Source organism: Eulemur rufifrons, chromosome 5 (assembly GCF_041146395.1).
Source record: "Eulemur rufifrons isolate Redbay chromosome 5, OSU_ERuf_1, whole genome shotgun sequence".
Classification (NCBI taxonomy): domain Eukaryota; kingdom Metazoa; phylum Chordata; class Mammalia; order Primates; family Lemuridae; genus Eulemur; species Eulemur rufifrons.
In genome coordinates this window covers 12,236,979-12,260,579 of record NC_090987.1, presented here as the reverse complement: position 1 = coordinate 12,260,579, position 23,601 = coordinate 12,236,979, and the positions used below count along the sequence as shown (strand labels likewise).

General features: G+C 34.7%; 1 protein-coding gene across 1 annotated transcript in view; it reads left to right on the top strand.

Annotated features, from left to right (window-relative positions):
• Window positions 1-7,464, top strand: part of LOC138383158 (glutamate decarboxylase 1-like) — a 48,591-nt gene extending 41,127 nt beyond the window's left edge. Inside the window, exons 14-16 of the mRNA XM_069467835.1 lie at window positions 3,402-3,509; window positions 4,913-5,002; window positions 7,291-7,464. Coding sequence (XP_069323936.1) covers window positions 3,402-3,509; window positions 4,913-5,002; window positions 7,291-7,464 — 372 coding nt within the window. The remainder of the gene's footprint in view (window positions 1-3,401; window positions 3,510-4,912; window positions 5,003-7,290) is intronic.
• Window positions 7,465-23,601: the final 16,137 nt, after the last annotated feature.

Here is a 23,601-nt window from a genome sequence, read left to right as displayed (position 1 = left end):
TAATTAATTATGTAAAATACTGTTAGGTTATAAAAATAAGTGAAAAAATTTATATAGAAATATGATCTCACAAACTTTAATTATGTATGCAAAAACTTCCTTTGGGATGGATTTTTTACATAGATTGGGCTGGTTTTGGATTCACAAAATAAATATATTTGGCCATGAGAATGCTGCAGGGAGCTTAACTGTCTGAGCTCCATCTGTTGCTCTTAAAGCCACCATTGCATTTGCTCTGAGGCTGTGCTTTCCAAAGGTTATCCTAAGCCAATGACTGAGCATGGCAGGGATCCTAATATGGTCTCATTCCTGGGAGACAGGAGACTTACCTGATAGCTGACTTGGTGTGAAGACATCCCAGTTGCCTTTCTGAATCTTCCTTGAATTTCATGGTAGTCAAAGATGCTTCTACCCCAAATCCCCCTCACCTCCCCTTTATTTGGGTCAGATTTCTTCACGGTCTGATGAACTCTCCGTTGAACTCTCTCCCTCCACACTGTCTTTCACACAGGTACTTCCACTAATAAAATTCTTGCATTTTTAATAGCATCTTGGTGTCTCCTTTCGGGAGGATCTGAGCTAACAGAGTTTCAGAAAGTTTAGACTACAAGTGCCTTTTTTTTTTTTTTTTTGCTATTCAATCTTTGTAGATATTTTTCAAGAAATTTAAAAGTGCATTTACAATATGGACACATGCCCTGATACTTTTTATTGTCAATTCAAAATGCATGAATGCCACCAAAAAGTCCTTTATCGAAAATTCCTGAAATGTGATAAGCTCTATAGATATTACTTCAGTGGTCCTTAGTCCCATTTATTCAGAATTAAGAATAGGAACATTCTTTATCAATAATTTCTATTAAATTTTCTATAAGTTTTTCTTGTATTTATTTTTTAACTAGTTACAGCTTTCCCCTGAACCAGTTGCCCTCAAAGATAAATATCTGACATCAGATCAAATATTAAAGTGGTTATCTCAAGAAATTAATTCGGTGTTATTTACTCATACCTATTCTTAAGCATTTCAAAGACTAACAGTGCCTTTGCCAAGTCAATGTTTGTTCACAGTTGTGAGAGTTGCCAGGTCTGACTGTAAGTTGATATAATCAAAACTCTTAACATATTTTGATTCACATACATACACACAAATATGAATCATTTAGCTTGCTAGATCCATTCCTATATATCCTTATTTCCTATGGAGAACATAAAGCATTGAAAAAGGATAAGGAGTCCTAAGGGTGTTTATAATGTTATTACAATGGTCATTGTCAATAAGAATGTGACATTTGAGCAAAAATCTCAAGAGGCAGAGGAAGTCATATTGTATTTAGGAGAAATGAAGCTAAAAGGAAACTCAATTTAAAAGCCTTGAGACAGAGGCATGCGTGCTGTGCCTAACGCACAACAGGAGGTCAGTATGGCTAGATTGGAGTGAGCATGGTTAACACAGGAAAGTAACACAAGAAAGAAAGAATATGAAAGGATTCCTTGACTATTGATGGTTTTTAGAACAGCATTACTTTCCGCCTGTGTTGGAAACAAGTTCTAGTTTGAACAGAAAGTGTGTCCTCTTGGTGCTCTCAGCATTTCCACTTACTGTGTTGTAGAAGCCCCTAGTACTCACATTGAGTGTCACTAAGCTCCCATGTGTCTTGCGTTCACTGGAATTTTATCATATGGTGCATTGCAATGCTATGTGTGAATGAGGTGGCAAAAAACGGCAGACAGGTACATTGCATGTACATCCTTGACTCATGTGCATGCTTCATTTTTCCATTGGATTTCACTTACAAAACACAAGTCCAAGATAAAATTTTAAAGAATTTCAGAACAGTGACAGCAGAGCATTCAATTAACATGAAACCCTTCTGAGCATGGGGCTCCGGGTGATTGTACAGGTTGTACACTTGTGAAGCCAACCCGATCACAAAGAAGGCCTCAGTGTTGAACTAACATGTCATAGGGCTGGAAAGGCTCTACACTGCATAAGCCTAGAGTAAATGTGAATACCATGCTCTCAACACGGGCAGTTGATGCCTCTAAAGAAGTGAAGGGACTAGTTAGGAAGCAGTTTCAATAACGCAGGAGAGAGTGATTGGGCTGGTGTAGTGGCAGTGATTATGTTAAAAAAAATCAGATTCTAATTACATTTTGACAGTAAGCCCAGTGAAATTTGCCAACATATTAGGTGTGAAGTATAAGAAAGAGAGGAGGGTCAAGGGTGAGAACAATGGCAATATTTTGGGCTTTAGCAACTTAAAAATAGAACTGACATATTTTGAGACTGGGAAAACTGTGGGAGAAACAAGTTGTATAAGGAATCATCAAGAGTTCAGTTTTGGACATGTCATTTTGAGATGTTTATTAGTCATCAAAATGGAGGTTTGAATAGGTAGTCAACAAATATATGAGTCTGAGGTTCAGAGATTAAGTCTCATCTAAAAATATTAGTGAGAGCATCATCAGCCTATATAGGCATGTGCCACAGAACAACATTTTGGTCAATAATGGACCATATATGATGGTGGTCCCTTAAGATTATCATCCTGCATTTTTACTACGCCTTTTCTATGTTTAGATACACAAATATGTGGCATTATGTTACAATTGCCAACAGCATTCAGTACAGTAACGTGCTGTACAAGTTTGCAGCCTAGAAGCAATGGGCCATACCACATAGCCTGGCTCTACCATCTAGGCTGGTGTGCATACACTCTGTGATGTTTGCCTGACAAAATCACCCAACGATGCATTTTTCAGAATGTCTTCCCGTAGTTGAGCAATGCATGACTGTACATAGTACTTAGAGCCATGAAAACATCTGACATACCAAGGGAAAGAAGATAAATGAAGATGGAAACTGGTCATTTTTTCTCTGGCTTGGTTATATCTATGGGGTTCCTATAAAAGTAAATAAAATCAAGTGTATAAAGCATTGAACTACATGCCTTGTTTATAGCAGAAGCTCAACAATTGTTAGTTTTTAAATACACTATGACAAGTATGCCAAGGACTTTATTTGTAGTATTTCTCCTATTCATAACATCATTATATGTAATTTTTAAACATTGTCCTACATACTAGACAGATCAAAAACTCATGTAAAAGTATTTAGCAAATATTTGTAGATCCTGGCAACTGAAGGTTAGAAAAGTTAAGTATTAATAACATGCCTGGGATTTGACAGAAAGTAGGGGTAAAGGCAGGCTAAGAAAATATAAATACAAATTCGTGGTAATAGAGAAAACCTACTATTAGCAAGATAATAATTAATCACATATTATTTATTTAAGTATGTATGTTAAAGCAAGTTGAATAAATTTCAGGAACTTCTTCAATGTAATTTAAAGTAACTAGCTTGAATTGAGCCTTTGATTTGATGTATTTTAAAATTACAGGGAACCTGTGGCTTTGAGGCAGAAATCAACAGATATATGGAACTTGCAAAATACTTCTATAAGGTTTTAAAGAAAAAAGATAACTTTAAACTCGTGTTTGATGCAGAGGTAAGGACTCAAGGGTTTTTTTTTTTTTTTAGTGAGATAGTTTAATGGATCTGTATTTTCGTTTTTGAGTATTTTTACCTGAATCTCTCTCTTATCTCCTACTTTGAGAGAACCCCATAGGTGTACTCAACAATTATCGCAGTTATTTTATTTTACCTAAGTTCAAATCAGTTAAGTTTTAAATTCCTTTTCATTTAAGTTCTATGGCTTACAGGCCAAGGGTCCAAAAAACTTAACTTACATTCGATTTTTAAATTTTTAAAGCAACAAAACTGTTTGCCTTTAACTGCTTTTCTGACTTCTCTGGCACTGAATTAAGAGTAATTTGATTATTTTTAGCTTTTTTATTGTATGTTAGAATATGAAATTAGGTTTCTGGACAGTAGATGATATAAGAGATGATAAGCTTTAAATTATATGATAATCTCTGGTAAATCATTATTAAGGCACTAAGTAGATATTAGTAAAAATTTTGAGATTTTTGATAGGATTACACTATATATCCATCTTTCTCCCCAAGGCCCAATCTTCTACTGACATCCATTAAGTCATGCTAGTAAGAGTAACTATTAAAAGACAAAGGTGCTTTTTTTAATCTTTTAAGTTGTCTCCTTCTGACTATATTATTGTCTTAATTTTTGTGTCTCCCTGAGTTTTAAGTAGAAACTAGAAGTAGTTTGTTTTTATTTTTAATCCATCATCTGTTTATTTTCCTCTCTGAATTAAGCTTTGATAATCGATTTAAGTTCTCTTCTCTCCTTTATCTATGAGAAAAGCAATCACCAAACCCAGAAACCTTGAATTCATCTTGAAAGCCTAGGATTGGGCATCCTGCCAACCAATTCTCTCTCTTGAAGACTTTGGAAATGCAAACACTTCGATCTATGTCACAGCTGTTGCTTTAGTGAAGTCCCCTTCATTCTCTCCCGTGTTACTATGACGTTCTATGTACTAATATTCTCTCTTCAGTCTTACTTCTCTCTAATCAATTGTCCACACTTCAACTCGAGTGATCTTTCTCAGTATAAAACTGGCACTATCGTTATTTGTTTAAAATACTTGAAGTTGTGATCATGGAATGGATGAATGGAGGTATTTGAAGGAATTGATAGACCAAGTATTGGGAAGATGATCTACATATATATGAAAATCATCAGGAATTATGATAGGAGAGGTTATCAGAGAAGCAACAAGAGCACATGCCAGACTGGGCCCTCTCTGAGGACAGTGGCTATTGCTCTCATCTATGTATCCAGTGCCTGACATGTATTATGCCCTCAAAAACTTTTTTTAAATACATAAAAATTAAGTTAAATAAATTAAAATACTTCTGAAATAAGTAAGTCATGAAAAAATTAGTTAGGACTTTAAGGATACTTGTAAAATGTTTATCTTTGATTTAGCCTGAGTTCACCAATGTCTGCTTCTGGTATTTCCCACCAAGACTTAACCTCATCCCGGAAGGATTTGAAAGAGATCAAGAACTACAAAAGGTAAGTGTTGTTTGCTTTTTCAATAATTTTTTTTTGCATGTGGCATTCTTAATTTTAACTTTAATATTGCACAAAAGGTAAGTGTTGTTTGCTTTTTCAATAATTTTTTTTTGCATGTGGCATTCTTAATTTTAACTTTAATATTGCCTCTAAATGATGTGTCTGATTAGTTTGGTTAGTGTATGGTAGTCAAATGGTCCCAAGCTCCTGGTCTAAAAATTGTGTAGGGATGTCTAAATCTCAACCCATCAGTCATTTTTCAACTGAATTCAGTTATCAGTTATATATCCAAAAAGTATTTGAGTGCCTAATATGCAAGCAGCTGGGTTTCCTACCCTTTTGTTAATTCATTCGTTAGTTAATATTTCCAGGTGTTCCAATAGGAGTTGAGGGTGTAAAAGGAATGAGACAGAATCCCTGTCTTATGTTGGCTAGAAGGCTTAGTAGGAGAGAATAAAGAATATAAATAACGACAATTCTAAAGAGCAGTGGAAGAGGTACGTAGAGAAACGTTACAAAATTTGACATACTTGTCATAAGTTATCTGTGCAAGAATATGAGAGGTATTTTATTATAGATCCACTAGTAATACTGAAAAAATTCAAATGAATATCATAGCAATAGGGATATTTTGTCTTTACCTTAATTAAAAGGGACATCACCACCCTTATATGCTATCTTTCCATATATTTATTATAAATTTTTACCTAACCTTAAGCATGCATCAAAATATTTATTTCATAATATCACCACCATTTTTTGAAATATAATGATATTACATTCACTTATTTTAGGTAATTTGAAGTACCCTAGGATAATTTGAATATAAATTGTCTGATGTTAGTGTTTAAGACTGCCACACTTGAAAATAATAAATTTTTCCCTTGGGGCCACAGTGTTTTATTACGAATAGAACGAAAACTTCGAAAAGAAAATGATTCTTTCTAATTTGATGAAAAATTTGTTACTTTTAATTGTTTTCTGTGTGTGAGTTATATGCAACTTGAAAAATAGTTCATGTGGCTCCCAAAGTGAAGAGATCTGTGAGTTACATGTGCTTCATGAGGCCCCGGGCTCAAAACTAGCATGAGTTAAATACAACTCACATGGCAATTAATGTGTTTAGGGCATGAACTTTTTATATCATCAGTAGATTTCACTGAGCTTGTAAGTTGTAAGAGAAAATAGAGGTTTTTTTTTTTTCATTTTCGTTTTTGCTTTTCAGAATATTCTTTATGTAAATATTTTATTGTTTGAGGCAAGTATTAAATGAAGCTGTTAATTTTTTTCTAAACATATAAGTGTCATCTTCCACTAGGGTAATTACCACTAGCTGAGAGTTAGTGAGAGTCATATTTATACTGACTTAGCATGCTGGCTTCTAGAGGTACACACAAACCACTTTTAGGCTTTTGCATGTGTTCCTGGATAGAAAGCAAGGGAAGATTACAAAACAATTTTTAACGATATTGTAGACAGTAACTAATATCTAGTATAGCATGGTCACGTTGATTAATTAAATTATTAAATAGGGAAGGACATCAAATAAGAAATCTCTTGGCTATTGAAAGATAGAAGAAAATTATGTATATATGCTCCTGCACTGCCAGACTTATGGGAAAGTTAAATAATTCATGCCATTTGTATTATTTTACAGGTCAGTTGTGTGCAGAAATAGATTGAGAAGAGGCACATGTTGAGTAGTTATAAAATGCCCCATTGTGGTTCTCAAGTATTAATGCCATTTTGCCCTATAAAAATAGCCTAAAGATGTACTAATGCAGTCCAAGGCCACCTGCATAGTGTCATTTTAGGAGCTGAACAAGATAATTAGAGCTTGTGTCTGTGAAATTTACAAAGAAACCATATTTTGCAACAAAACAGTGATTTTGTAGAAAAACTCAAGGTGTATAATGATGATTCAAATAATGCAAGTCATAATACTGAAACATACCACTATTTTTCTATTCCCTCTTTCCCAGGTACTTCTATTTGAATTGCCCTGTAAATTTAAGAAAATGCCACATGTTTTTCTTTAATGCATTCTAGCACATTTGTATTATTTCATGTTTGGTAATTATAAATTATGGATTAATGAGAGCTATGGTTTGAATGAAGAACATGCTGCTTTTTTTTTTTTTGCAGTAAGCCCCTTATTAAAAATTATCTGACAATTTTAAATTGACTACAATTTACTTGAAGCTAATGATAGTTATGTAGCCATCTGGAATATGGAAGAATATCTACTTGTAAAATTTCTTTTTAATAATGATTGCATTTTCACACAGATTGCTCCAAAGATTAAGGCACAGATGATAGTGGAAGGCACAGCTATGATAAGCTACCAGCCATGCGGAGACAAAGTAAATTTTTTTCGAATGGTCTTTTCTAATCCTGCCACAAGACAAACAGATGTTGACTATCTGATTGATGAAATTGAAAGGATTGGGAAGGATTTATGATACTTCAATGAGAACTTGAATATCACATGTAAATATAAACACCAACTTAAAAGATCTACTGCTAAAGATAACAAGAAAGGAATGCTAAAAATAATATCCTTTTTTTTAAAAAAAAACTTAATTCTTTTTCTATGCTTTGTAAGATGATGAAAGGGGATCTGGTTCATTGATAAAAACATATACATACACTCCCAAGTCTATTCTTGTTTTTGTTATTTTCCTTACTTCCATAAAAACTATTGCACACCTGTTAAATGTCAGGTACTTTTCTTGGTATGATTGGGAAACACTAGTAAATAAGACAGACAAAAATCCCTCCTCTTGTAAAGAGAGGAGAAATCCCATTGTGAACTTTCAGTACCTTCACATACATATGTGTGTTTGAATTAGTTGAAAAAAGATTTCATGGATTGAAATTATCATTATCCTATGGTAGTATTTCTGCCAAAAATAAAATAATAATAAAATAGAATAATACATAAGGTGTTCCTCTTTTTTAAACAATTAGGGTGTATCAATGTTCTGTATTTCGGAGCAGAGAGTGAGAGAAAGGAATGACGGAGGCTGACAAATTTGCTTTTGATCTTTGCATTTTTATTTAAAAGTGACTATAGCTTGTACCAAGCTTCTGATTTAACTGTTTTTTTTCTTCAACACTGTTTTAATGTCCCTAAAGATTAATAGCAGTGACATCATTTTATAATTCTCGAAAAATAAACTGGGCACAGTGGAACACACGCTTGTAGTCCCAGCTAAGGAGGAGGTGGAGGTGGGAGGATTCCTTGAGTCCAGGAGTTTCAGACTAGCCTGGGAATTATAGCGAGACTCTGTCTCAAAATAAATAAACAAACAGATAAATAAACATAAATAAATATAATTCTCCAAAAATATATTAGCCATATTTCACAAAATGGAATCATGTAACTTTATAATTCTATACTGGTGATATAGTTAGCATTTTTCATTTCCATCTTTTGAGATAATAGTAGCTAATATTAATTGAACACTTCCTGTGTATCAGATGGTTTGCTAAGCTTCTTGCATGGTCTCATTTAATTCTCTATTAATATTATGATATAAGTAATTTATTGTCTCTACTTCATGAATGAGAAGACTAAGGCTTAAAGAGTTTAAATAATATTGCTAACATCACGCTGCTGATAAGTGATAAAATAAAAATCTGAAGCTAGCCAGGTTTCTTCTCAAGGGTGAATGGCAAAGAATCTGCCAAATGCCTTGCTGCAACTCGTGTATACCACCTACCCGTTGAACTGTCTGTCAAATCATTTGACTTAAGCAGGTCACTTTCCTCTGCTCTTGAAGTAGGAATAATATGGTGCTTATCTCACAGGGCTGTTGTGAGGGTAAAATGAAATAATTAGGTTAAATATTTTATAAAATTTGAATCACTTTGCTTGTGTTAGTTTTTCATATTTAAATGTTTACTATGTTGAATAGAGCCAGAGACTTTAAAAATATGTATGTATGTGTATATATAGGTGTGTGTGTGTATATATATGTATACATATAAATACTTATGTATACACACACACTAAATTACAGTGAAGTTCCATACCATCAGTTTCATCTTTATTAATCATTCAGGATACAACTAAATATTGTCATGGTTCCTCATTACAGAGGACATTGTGCCCTTCTGTTTTCTAAGCCACATTGCATTCGTTCACATTAAATTTGTTAGAACTTCTATAATTAAGAAATAAAAACATGGATTGGAATAGAGTTTCTTTTCAATTATTCTTTTACCAAATAAACAAGACGTTTCAAAGTCTTTCTCAAAGGAAACATAAAATTGATTATGCGATAGACTTTGATAGCCTGTCTCTATGAAATATAGGGAATAACAGTTTAATTATCTAAGCGCAGTGTATCCCTTGATAAGAATTACTGCTCTAGACAGGAGGGTTTGTTCCAAATGTGTTCTGGTTTGTCTGAAATATAAATCAGTTTCTTCCCTATGCATTTTGCATGATTGCCTATCATTACATAAAAATTATCAAACACAGTAAACATTTCCTTATCAAAAAGTACATCTCAAGCTTATTTGTACATATATTTGCAATTAGATACTGGCTTTATTCCTTAATAAGCACTTTCAAATAAGAATGTACTAAATCATAAGACTATTTAATATAATGTTCATATGCTGTTTATATAAACTAGTTAAAACAGTGTTTTCTTCCAATATCAATGCTATGAATTAAGCAAGTATATTTTACAGAATTTCTAGAAATCTATAATCCAATTTATTCAGTAGTGTCTTATAATAATAATGAATCTAATAAAAATTGTTCCTTATGTTATTTTGAGGTATGCAGCATTTTGAATTATTTTGATACCTATTTTACATGTGGCTGAAATTTTGTGACATTTAAATTAGAGATAAGACTTATTAACAGATGTTAACCCCTCCCCACTTGATCTTACATAATTTTTAAAAATTTCATGCCCAGTCAAAATTATTAGCTACAGAACATTTAAGTATTGTTCCAGTGGTTATGTTCTCTCGACCAAGGGTCTATTACTAACCTCGTATTACATGAAATAATGTTTGAGTTTGCCTTCCATGTTTTATAGAAATTTTTTTAAAAAGCTTCTTTCTTGCTGCTTAGTTGAACATAAAATTCACAAAAGAATACTACTATGTTTGTTTTTTCTTTTGAACTTTTCCCAAACATATTACAACATATTTTTAACACAATGGGTAACATTTATTTAACCAACAGAGATGACTTCCAGAGAGGCCGTGTTTCCAAAACACAGGGTAGAGATGGATAGACAATAAAAAGAAAATAAAGTATTTTTAAAAATTTTATTTTCACTTAAAAGTGCTATAGAATCGTGTAGAACATATAAAGGAAAACATGTAGCAACCAACATCCAAATGGAATTCTGGGGTTCTGAAAGATTCATATTCTTACCAGGAAGATAATGTGGAGGAATGATAATCAAAGTTATGTGGAAATTTGAAAATGCTTTAAATAGCTGTTTGATACTGCTAAAGTAGCGTATAAGGTGCAGAGTTCTGCTACAAGTGGCTAGAGAATTACAGGGTCTTAAGTTTAGCATTTTGACAATCTAAAATCGTTAAAGTGAGTTCAATAGGGGGTAATGAGACATGTATTTTAGAGGAGGAAGAAAATGACATTGATTTTGATGACAGCTTCAAGGATGGATTAGAGGAGAAGGAGGAACAAGGCTTGAGTGCAGAAGTCAAGTTTTAGAGGCTGTTGCATTGAGAAAAGAACAGTTATTTGATAAGGGCCTGTCATGGAGTCAAGACCTATTTAGGAAGTAAAATTGCCAAACACACTGGGAAGATAAAGAAAAGTTTAGAGTCTGAAGTCTCCAGCTTGAGAGACTGCTTAGGTCTTAGTACCACTGAAATCCAAAAGGGAGGGCCCTGTTAGCACCATGTAGCTGGTCTATTTAGCTTTCATATGGAAAACAAACTGGAACCTATGGATTTAGAGGACATAGCTCTCTAGGAAATATAACATAAGCTATGTAACTATTTGGGTTTAAAGTATAGTAGTTCCCTGACTGAAGAAGTTTCCTTTTATGTAATTAATGTAGCATCATACATTGCTTAGAGACTTCATATGTTCATCTAGGTCACCTGAACCAGCAAAAAAGGGCCTTGGGAGCTGTCTGATGGTCCCCTACCTCTCCATGCTTTGCCCATGCTTCACAATTGCTTGCGTCTTGGAATTCTTAGTAAAGCTTAGTGAAGTTCTCATGAGCCTGACTTGCCCATGGTATCCTTTGTATTATCTCTATGATTATCTGTCCATGCAGACTGAGAAGAAAGTTTGAAGACTCTGGTCTAAGTTTACCCCTTGAACATTTCCAGTGCAGCCCGGCAGATGTGGGGAAAGCCACCATGGCACTGGGTTGGCTCCAAAAAATCTCACATTTGGTGAATCATATTGCTCCACTTTCTTGGATTCTTCAGTTTTTAGTCTGTTTTTTGTCTCAGCTCGGTGGGTCCCATAACTCCTTTTGATTGAAGAGCCTGTTTGTTTTTTCCCTCAAATGTCTGGCTTTGACATCAGTCCTCCATCTAGGATGCAACTTTGAATATTCATTCCACCCTGCCAGCTTCCTACTTCTCTTATGGGCTGTGTGTCCAGCCCTTATCTCTGAGCCCAGGAGATTAGGACTACAAAACCAGTCCCGGCCAGGTCTGTGACTCATTTGCAACTTTCACTGTTTGCTCTAATTTGAAAGGTCTTCAAGTCTTCCTGTCAAACATGTATCTCTCCTGTAACATTCAACCCAAAGCATCTCCTTCCTGATGTTTTCTCTTAATCCAAACCCTCAGTGTGGAGTGTGGGTACAAATTCAATAAATATTTTACAATAATAATTGGAATGTATTCCTTCAACCTCATGTGAGTTTCCCCATCTCTTAGCCCCCATTATAGTCTTTTTCACAAATACAATAATCAGTGGATGTAAAATCTTTCTGATCTTCATAACTCATAGTTTACATTAATTCTCTTTGCCCAGATCACACATCTCAGGGAATAACTGACATAATTAAAAGTGCAATAACCTCAGTCAACACCGTTAACTTTAGCACATGGACTCTATTTCAGTGATTTATGGATAACTTGGAAAATCAACGTTATGCAGCCCCTCTCAAATCGTATGACTTGATCATTGTATAATTACGGCGAGTGCATTCAGTAATTGTGTTGTAAATTAAAATTTCCTTTGAACAGATGATTTACTATGATAGTTCAATAGCACTGGCTTTTTGTTACCATGACTCTGATAATGGAAAAGTTAAATGCTGCCAGGAAATAAGATGACAAAAAGGTGAAAATGTCAATTGTGTAAGGATATTTTATAGCTTTATTAACTGTGGCCTCTACTTTTCCCTTGATTTCCAAAGTAAAGTACATTTCTGTGATTTTTTTCCCCTTATGTAAGAGGAACAATTCTGCATCATTTTGCTTTTAGTTTGATGCTTATTTTTCACCCCGTAACTTCAAGGCCATAACCATAAAGACTCCTCAGTGAGCAAGGAGGGACTCAGGCTGGGGCCTGGCAGATGGCAGGGGTCAAGTGGAGCTGGATTATTTGTTGATTGATTCACATATCACAAGTCTCCACAAAAACACACACAACCAAATAAAATCAGGTATAAGTAAAAGTAGTTTTGAGGGACCTGGCTAATTGTTACTATTTGCTTTTGATGTTTAGCCTTACTATGAAAATCACAGAAATTTAAGTTTTTCTGTTTCCTTAAAACAGTATAGATTTATGCTTTGTATTAATAGATTTATATGATCTAAAATTGGCACAGGTAAACTCTATGTCAAAGTATTGCAGACATCTGTTCAAATGAACTATTTATTTATTGTTTTATTAATATCTTAAAACATTCTTTGTATTATCTTAGTTCAAAGCTTGGGATTCAGAACTACTGAAGGCAACACCTGTTTAAATGAAGACTAAAGATTTAAAGGTATTTAAAGGCAATACAAAAATCAATTTCATTTCTATACACTAGTAATTAAAAAACTGAAAGTAAAATATATATATATATTTACAGTAGCATCAAAACAATAAAATTGTTAGGAATGAATTTAACAAAAGAAGTATAAGACAAGTACACAAAACACTGCAAAACATCACTAAAAGAAATTAAAGACTTTGGTAAATAGAAATAAATCCATGTTTGTTATCAGAAGACTTAATATGGTTAAAATGTTAGTACTCCCCAAATTTATCTGTAGATACAAGATAATCTCTATTAAGATCCCAGCTGCCTTTTTGTTTTTGCAAAAATTGACAAGCTTATTCTAAAATTCATATGAAAACGCAAGGGATCCAAAATAGCCAAAACGGTCTTGAAAAAGAACAAAGTTGGAGGACTCACACTTTCTGATTTCAAAACTTATTACAAAGCTACAGCAATCAAGATATTATGGGACTGGCATAAGAATAGGCACATAAATCAAATGAATAGAACTGAGAGTCCAGAAATAAATCTTTATATTTATGGTCAATTGATATCTGACAAGAGTGACAAGACAATTCAATGGAGAAAAATAGTCTTTTCAATTAATAATGCTGAGACAACTGGATATCCACATGCAAATGAGAAATTAGACTTCTGTGTCACATTGTATTTAAAAAAATAACTCAAAATGGATCAAAGACTTACACACAGGAGTTAAAATTACAAGACTACTAGAGGAAAACATGAATAAACCTTCATGACCTTGGGTTAATCAATTGTTTCTTAGATAAGACACCAAAAGAACAAGGGACAAAATTTTAAAACATAGATAAATTGGATAATATCAGTATTAAAAACATTTATGCTTCTTGACCATCCAAAAAAAAAAAAAAAAAGCAATCCATGGAATGGGAGAAAATTTTTGCAAATCATACATCTGAAAAAGGAATTGTGTCTAGAATATGTAAAGAATTCTTAGGACTCAATATTAAAAAGTCAAGTAACCCAAATAAAAATGCAAAGCATTTAAACAGACATTTACCCAAAGAAGATATACAAATGGCCAATAGACACATAAAGGATGCTCAACATCATGAACCATTAAGGAAATGTAAATTAAAATCACAATGAGATATCACTTCATCCTCATTAGGATGGCTAAAATAAAAAAGACAAACAGTATAAAGTGTCCATGCATATGTGGAGAAATTGGACATCTCGTGTATTGCTGGTGGGGAAATAAAATGGTGCAGTGACTTTGAAAAACAGTTTGGTATTTCCTCAAAATGTTAAACATCGAGTTCCCATATGACCCAGCAATTCCACCCGTAGGGATACAGCCAAGAGAAATGAAAATTTATATCCACATAAAAACTTGTATGTGAATGTTTGTACCAGCATTATTTGTAATGGCCAAAGAGTGGAAACAACCCAAATTTCCATCAAGTGATGAATGGATAAGCAAAGTGTGCTGTAATAATGTGGAATATATTTGGCAATAAAAAAGAATCGAGTACTGATATATGCTATACCATCGGTAAACCTTGAACACATTACGCTAAGTGAAAAAAGCCAAGCACAAAAGTCCACATATTGTATGATTCTATTTATATGAAATTTTCAGAAGAAAATCCATAAAGACAGAAAGAATATTAGTGTTTTTCAGGAGCTTCGGGTTGGAGGAAAATGGAGAGTGATTGCTAGTGATTGCAGTTGCTTTTGGTGGTGAAAAAAGTGCTGTAAAATTAGACAGTGATGATGGTTGCACAACTATTTGAATGCGCTAAAACCAGTAATTGCGCATTTTAAAAGGGTGAATGTTATGACAGTACCACAATACAATTGTTATGTAAGAATATAAACACATTCAAAAATTTTCTTATGAGAGAAAGACAGCCTGACTTTGGAGTTAGCTAAAACATCATTAAGGAGAAAAGACTGAGTATTTAAAAGTATGTAAAAATGAAAGAACAAATTAAAAAAATCAGATTACCATGCCTATATATACTCTTGTACAGGTTTTTCTGATAATAAAATTTTAGTATTTTTATGGTACATAGCAAGAAGTGAGTTGCTTGAGTCATATAATAGATGAATGCTTAACTTTATAAAAAACTGCCAAACCATTTTCTAAGTTGCTACACCATTTTAAATTCCCACAAGCAGAGTACGAGAGTTCCCGTTGTTTTACGTCCTTATCGGCACTTGGAATTTTTAGTACTTTTTATTTCAGTCGTTCTAATATGTGTAGAGTGGTATCCCATTGTGGCTTTAATCTGAATCTACATAATAGCTTTTTTATTTTCAAAAGCTAGAGAAGATCGAACGTTTTTATATGTGGACTGTTAGGAACAAGCTGAAGCTCTTTGAGCAGGTAAGAGGAAATAGCATATGTGTAAATGTCAATACAAGTTTCAATTTGTGCTCTCTTTAGTTCCCATTTCAACCCATATCTTTAGCTAATTAAAGTTTGCTGACACATCTCAGTATTTGGCATGATGCTTCCCAATATTGACTCAAATCAAAATAATCTGTGAAGATTTTAAGAAATAGAGCTGCTGGGATCAATGCAGGATCTACTGCAATGGGTTCTCCAGGGCTTGGCCATGATAGATGTTCTTGCAAAAAGGAATCTCCCATCGGAAGGGCAGGGTTGAGAAACACTGGCCTTCACACTCAGCAAGCCTGGAGCCCAAGAGGGTCTCCAACAGTCACTACATGGGCCAGTGTAACCTCCTCCTGCCTCCAGCCACCGTGACAACTGAGCACTGGGTGACCTGGATGGCGTCCCCTTCTCTCTGTTAAGAGGGATGCCTGTGTATTTTTATAGCCCTTCATTCATTGCCAGAATTGTCACTCATCTAAATGCATAATTAATTGTACTAAGTAACCCTAAATGAATGTGAAAATAGAATGTGAATTTTATTTAATTTGCCAAATACTTCATGAAATTAAGCAAGATGCAACGTTGATGTTTTCTTTACTTCTTTACAAAATGTAAGAAAGAAAATCCTGTTTTCCCAGGGTCTCTAGGAGGTTGACTACAGTAGTGAGATAAGAACCGTCAAAAAGACCTCTTAGCAGCCATAATTTTTAATTTCTGCAACCTTAAATTATCTGAATTTCTGCTTCCAAGCAGAACTATATCTCAGCCACCACGGAGCTGCCCTTTTCCCCGTGTATACGATGAGCATCAACATGGGTATATTCCATGTTAAGCACTGCCATCTCCTGTCCTATCATCAATTATTGTTGATTATCCAGAAGTCACAATATTTTATCAGGTATAAAATTTCACAGTCATAAACTTATGTTGTATACTGTAATTCTTTTAACTTCTTATATTTTAATTTGCTCTTGTACCTAATTTCTTAGGTTGGCAAATAATGTAATCTTGATAATTTAAAGTAATTTTGCCCCTTCTCCAGGTAAAAACTTAACATCTTAGGATTCTATATCCATTTTCCCTCTTCTTTTCTAATTTATTCTGAGGGTGATCTTATTTAGGGGTGGAAATATTCAATCGCACTGCTTTGGGGGATGGTAGATAGGCACTAAGTTAGGCTCTGCTCATTCCATCCCATACGGTCTTCTCTGTCTTGCGTTGGCAAGTAAGGTTATGCCTTCACCTGGACATGCCTCCAGTTATTGGAGAACCGACCACACATTGTTCTCGCATCCATTCAGCGCTTCCTCAGACTTCTTGGGACTTGGGAAATCTCATCTGCTTTCCCCACCCCACACTAAGGGTGTGAACTTAAAACCAAGACTTAACACATAACAAAATATGCAACAGCTTTTGGGTTTTGGCACCCCTCCCCCCACAAGCCAGTTTGAGATTTTTCTGCTTTCTGTGTTCACCATCCTACCTTCAGTTTTATTCCAGTTTGTGGTGGAAGGGTGGACAAGGTGTTGGGCAGTTCCTTGATGACTAAGCTCTAGTCACTTTCACTCCCTTTCAGAGTTCCCTAAGGGATGCCTCTCAGACCCTCACACCCTGCATGGAGTGTGCAGATAAGCCACAGTGACCCCACAGAACTCATGCCTACTTACTGTAAACCCACCAATTGGAACTCCCCATGGAAAACCTGTTGGGTAACGCTCTGGACCCCAACAAAGGCTTTAGGCCACAGGTACCTTCTCTGTCTCTCTCTCTCGTACTCCCTACCTGGTGGTTGAACACGCATGTCCTTGCCCTCTTCCCATTGGTCCTATGAGTTATGCTGTCCTCTTCTCTCTGGGATCTGTAAATAATACACTACTGTTTTGCTGAGTTGCCTTCTCTGTGTCTCCCCTGACTGACACCTCAGAACCTAACTTCTTTCCTGGTCAGGGCTCTTCTGGAGAGTGGTTATGTTGGTAGGAATAAACTGGACACAGACCAGACGAGAGCCACAAGGGTGTCTGCCAATACAAACAAGTTTCCTGTGAGAGGGACACTTGGTCAGTGCTCAGACACTTAAGCATTAGGCCATTCACCAGCATAAAGAAGTACCCGGTGAAGGGCACGCTGTAAACACCCATGACCAAATTCCTGGAGCCCTGCAGGGCAGGGCTAATGTTTATAGCCATTCTCCAGAAAGAGAGAGATCCCAAGACCAAATGAGAGGGAAATACAGCACTTGTTATAGTTCTTTCACCATGTGTATTAATTGTTGTGGCTTATAGCATGAAGAGACTTCATGTTTACTATGTTCTCTAGGCAGACGTTTCAAGATGCCACAAATGTTAGAATCTAAAAATTTGTGATGGATTTCTCCAAAAGGTAATATGGATTTTAGATGTCATTTCCATATGTTTATGTCAAAACTGTCTATAATTACTTCTTTTGCTTAAAAATGAAATTTACAATGATCTGTTGATATACAGCTATTCCATCATAGTAGAATGATGAGATATATGGAGACAAATAAATGATGTGAAATTTATTTATCATTAGACATACATCGAAGAGGGGGCAGGGGGAGAGCGAGAGAGGTAGAGAAAGATTTTACAAATATAATGAAAAGAATCTTATATTTTACAACTAGAGCCATATAAAAAATTTCACATCTACTCTGGCAGAAAATCTGTAGTATGAAAATAACAGTGAGTCACAAAAATTTGGAAGAAATTAGTGCTTAATAGGATCCCACTTTATGGGCTTCTGACAGATACTTCTCAGGCAAGGGAAAACAGTATCAGTTTCATACTGATATGAACTGAAACGTTCGTATCAGTTTCTCTCCTTAAATTCAGTGACTGTTCACTCAGTAGCTCTTCTACATTTGTTGTCATGACCACAAAAATGTAGGAATAGAGAAACTATTAACTACAGCTTTTTAGAAACTCAGTTACATGTTTGATAGTATAATGTAGCTAACAAAAAATGACAGAGCAACACATTGGGCCAAACGACTTAATTTGAGCTCTCCTTTAAAGCAAGTTGTCTTCTTCAGGCCACACAGATTTCTACAATGTTCTTTACTGAAGAAGCCAAATGTTGTGCCCAGTAGACAATTATTACTAGTTTGATGATTTTCCTGAAATTTGTTTATCTGAAGCAGAAGAAGAAGTTCTTGCTCTGCTGGCCTTTGGAGACAGTTATCTGAGCTATGACTCCTAACTTTCTTTATGCATTTATTTCCACTGCTGGTATAGATGACTCATAGGAAAATTTTCCCCAAATAATAATATTTCCTTTAATAAAAGATGCTTCTTATACATAGCTAGACTATTAGCACTAGAATGACAGAGACTATCTCTAGAATTTCACTTTGTAATTAGTGTCAATGACATGAGTGTCGAAAATATAATCTAAATATGTTTACTCACTAAGAGTACTGAATACATTACATTGAAATGATATGCTTGGCAATCTGGTTCTCTCACTAGACAGTAACCTTTTCTGCGCCAAGAATGTTGTCTCATTCTATTTCTGGAAAATAATGGCAGTAAGGTGATACCTAGTATATTAATGAGTATCATGCACTCAGTTGTACAAAGGTAATGCTTCGAGGTTTTCATAATACCATACAATGATACCATTTAGAATTGTTGTTCACTATGTTTTTATACAACATGTGGCATTTCTCATCTCCTATTCACAGTAGAGAAGAGAAATGGTAGCAAAGGAATACAGGAGAGTTTTTTTAATACAAATAACATATACTACATAAAGTACACATATATAATAATTATATGTAATCATGAGCAATTTTTGGTTCTTTCATTAATTGCATAGGGCCCTAAACATGTCATATAATATCTTGAATGCTAAAGTTTTAGATGGGTGTATCACTAGGAAGCAAAACCAGAATTTTAAAATATAGTGACTTTATCTGATCATTTTCCACATAATATTGTGCCAAGGTTTTTACGGCCTTCTCCTGAATCATTGAGCAGTTTTCTACTGAACTCTATTAGAGAAAGATTACTTGGCTGAGGTTCAGCATTTTGAGTGTTCTGACCTTGTTTTCCTTTTGGTAGTTCTTTAGCTCTGGACCATGACTCCTGTATATTGGTCTAATCCAGTGATTTTTCTAGGGCAGCTTTTTAAATAAATATAAATGCATGGAGCCATCCAAGATAAATTAAGTCAGGATTTTGAGGGTGTGATCAGAATGTCATTGTTTTAAAAGTATCCCTAGTGATACTAAAATGAACGTAAAGTTGAATCACTGGCTTATATGCCAATAAAGATAAATAGAAAAACCTGACCCCACTGAGTTCTATGCCTAGAATAGCCATCAAGAACTTGGCTGGTTTCTTGAGAGAATGAGTTTAGTTTAATATGTGTGTGTGTGTGTGTGTGTGTGTGTGTGTGTGTGGAGGGATGTCTTTGCTATTTTAGTAAATGTTAAGCTCTTGAAATCAAATATAAGAATTGAATTACCTAAAATTAATCTACTGATGGTATCAACTAAATTGAGAAAACTTAAAGCCAGCTACTTAAGTAAAAAGAGATTAATGTATTTGAGTGTAGGGAGAGAATAAGAAAGTGGCAACAACTTCTATTCTCTAGAACTCCATTCGCCAGGTAAAGTAAACATGGGTTGGGTTTTCTCTCCCCCTGGATGGACAAGGAAAACAACCAAAGAGTTAGTGACTTTTCCTAGACCAGCACTCAGCTGTGAGGGAACCAACTTTCTTGTCTGGGAAGAGCTGAAGGAAGGGTGTGGGTCTCCTGGGTTACCTAATAGAAAACACATCCTCACCACCTGCAGCGTTGTTGGTCTGGCTGCAACTAAAATAATTTTTTTCAATGGTTTTCATAATCACTGCACCTCTTAGAAACATAAGCAGCTCATTGCTCATGGACTCATTTTATCCATTAATTGGCACTGGATATTTGTGGCAGCATGGGAATGACAGCTATTTTGTGAGTTGATATTGCTTTTGGATCAAATGCTTTATTACATTTAGAAAAACAATAGCATAACTTAGAAAAAAGAACTTTTATTGCCTTTTCATTCTAACTCATATAAATTAATTTGATTTTCTAAATGCTTTACTAACTTTATACTATTTGCCTTCACCATTAATCTGGAAGTTTCCCTCATATAGGCTGACAACTTTTTTTTCTCATCCTCTGTTGCAGAAGTCTTTGCAATGTCTCCATAGATACGTATACAAACAAGTAACTTAAAATTCATAAACTTGAATTTTGTATGTACTTTAAAGAACATGTAATACTTGAACATGGGTATGAAGAATTTCCATTTGTGCGTTTCTGGACTTTCTTCTAACAATGCATATTCTTAGAGCTTTACATCTTGCCAGGTTTTTTCTTGTATCGGTCAGCATAGATTAGGTCACAATAGCAACTCTCAAATATTTGTGGATTATAACAGTGGAGCTTTATTTCTTACACCACATATCTCTTGCACATCATCTGGGGGATTGCTCTCCGTTGCTTTATTCTAGGACCTACGCTGACAGAATAATCACCACCTGTAATGTTGTTGATCACTATGGAGGCAGAAAAAAGATAAATCATGCGTGAGCCCTTAAAGTTCCCTAGAGGTGGAACTTTCCACTCATGTTTGTTGACCAAAATAAGTTACAGAGACATTCCTAACCTCAGAAAATGGCAGATAAAACCAATATTTGTCTGCAAAACAGAGATATGAATCTATTTGGTGAATTGCACTAGCCGCTATCACATCTGTCCTTCTCGTCACCAAATATTTCACTCTACCTCATTTCTCTGGGCAAAATATACTCACTTTATCCCTAGGAATGTAACTAAAACAATCAAACAAACAAACAAAACTAGTTCCACTACAGGAGTAGAAATTATAGCACATTACCCAATAATCCCGCACTTTGAGTTTTTTGAAGTTTCCTGTAATGAAACTTTTTTTTTTTTTTTTTTTGAGTTGGCTTTCTGGAGTTAGGGAGTCAAGGCAGGAAGCTGAATTGGGGCTAATTAAGGAAAATTCCCTGCCCTCATAAGCCATTGTCTTTATACAAGAATCAGATGTGGCACCTCGTGATCCAAAGACCAATAAAATCGAAAGCTAAGCCATGTGTCCTCAACAAACCCAACACACAACAGAAGATTGCCGTGGTAAACACTGTTTCAGAGGGGAGAGGAGAAGGGACCCTTAGCAGTCGTTGGTACACAGAAATTCTAAAACCTTCTGTCAAAATAGCAGGAAGACCCTCTATTGTGAAGGTAGGAAGTATTCCTCGATTAGGCCCCCATTTGATTCTTCCTTTGACCCCCTAGTCTGTGTTCTCCAGCGTCCTCCGTTCTGCCATCTGGAGCTTTCACTTATCCACTATCTACCTTACCGCATCTAAATTGTAAATTGCAGAATATATCCTCCTTTAGAACTAGCATTTTTCTCAACCCGCTTCTTATCCAGAGATGCTTAAGGGCCCAAGGGTAATTTTTAATGCCAGGCGGTCATGATCTGTATACAGTACGAATTGGTTCTTCCTTTGTTCCTACATGTCTCTCAAAAACATAGTAGGCTTGTTGGATATTTGATATTTGATTCTAACAGCTCAATGTGTGAGTAGCTTCATCCACAGTTATTTTTTAGACCTGTATCTTAGATTTGTTTTATTTCGCCAGATATGTGTATGTATATATAAAATATAAAATTTATATATTTGATTTAGTTGTGGGGTACCCGGGAGCTGTCCTCACGGAGACAGCTGCACCTTGAGTAGCTCTTCCCTGAACCCTTTTCATCAGTTACTGAAAGAATTTACTGGGGCAACCTTAATCCGATATTTGATTTCACCTGAACACAGTTAGAGGAACTTGTTAGGAAAATATCCTTCACCTCTGAAGGTATAAAAAATGAGTTTAAACTGGAGAAACCTGAAATGTGTGTAAACCGTCTCTCTCTCTGAATGTACAACTCTAATATCAGGCCATAACAAGATAAATACTTGTATGAAAATTTTGATCTCCAAAATATACAACTTCTATGTGACTGACATAAGTTAAATATTTTTTAAAAAATTGAAATTCCCTTACTAAATGAATTATTCCTCAATAGTCTAAATAACTAAAATAAACTCTAGCAAAATGATCAAGAAAAACATAAAGGTATAAGTTAACACTGGCAATGAAAAGGTGCCTCAAATGCAGATTCTACAGAGAGTTTTAAAGCATAATGAAATTCAAAGCAAAAACTAATGCCAGTACTATTGAAAGACATCTTACCATAATTTTTTCAAGAAGAAAAGAAAATTAGGAGAAAATTTTTTAAAAATTAAAGAAATTGATTCAGTAATTTTGCTTCCCTGCCAAGAAGAACATATATCATCCTGGTGGTTTTACAGATGAGTCTTATATGCCCTCAAGGGACAGATAACACCAACTTTATTCAAACTACTTTATCACAGAATAAAAAAGGAGAGAGACCCCCCAATCCATTTTACATATGTATTCCATTGCAATAAAACCAGAATAAAACAATAATATAAAATTACATGTATACTAAACTTTTTGTTAACATTGAGGCATTGATTCTAAATAAAATGCTGTGAAATCTTATTTAGTAGAGTATGCACAACTAGAAGACTCAATATCTAAAATAGAATGCTCTTTTAATTAACCTGTAAATTCAAAGCAATTTTGATTTCATTCTCAGCAGGTGTTCTTTGTTTATTTTTTGAAACTTTACAATCTGATCTAGAACTTCTTATGAAGGAATAAAGAGCCAAGAATAGCCAAATCATTTTGAGGTATAAGTATAAGAAAAAAGAACTTGCCCTACACAATATCAAAATTTACTGCAAAACTCAAGTAATCCAAACACTGGCGTAATGGCACAAGAGTAGATCAATAAATCCCTAGATGACTAGAACTAAAAACGAGAATTCACATATATGTAATAAAAATGTTAAAATGTGGGCAAGTAAAATATACAATTGCAGGATTGACAGTTTCTTTCCTGGGAGGGAGGGAGAGTAATGAGATAGTAAACATTTCAAAGGGCATCTGAACAGAATATGGAATGTTATATTTATTTTGTCTTAAGCAAATATAAAAAAAGTTTATTTATCTGAATGATGGGAGAATGGGTATTTGTTAAACTATCTTCTATATGATCGAAATATTTCACACTATAAATGAATTAAAAACTCATTTTATTGTGGAGTTGAGAAAGCTAAACTCATAGTAAGAAAACTTGGATTTTA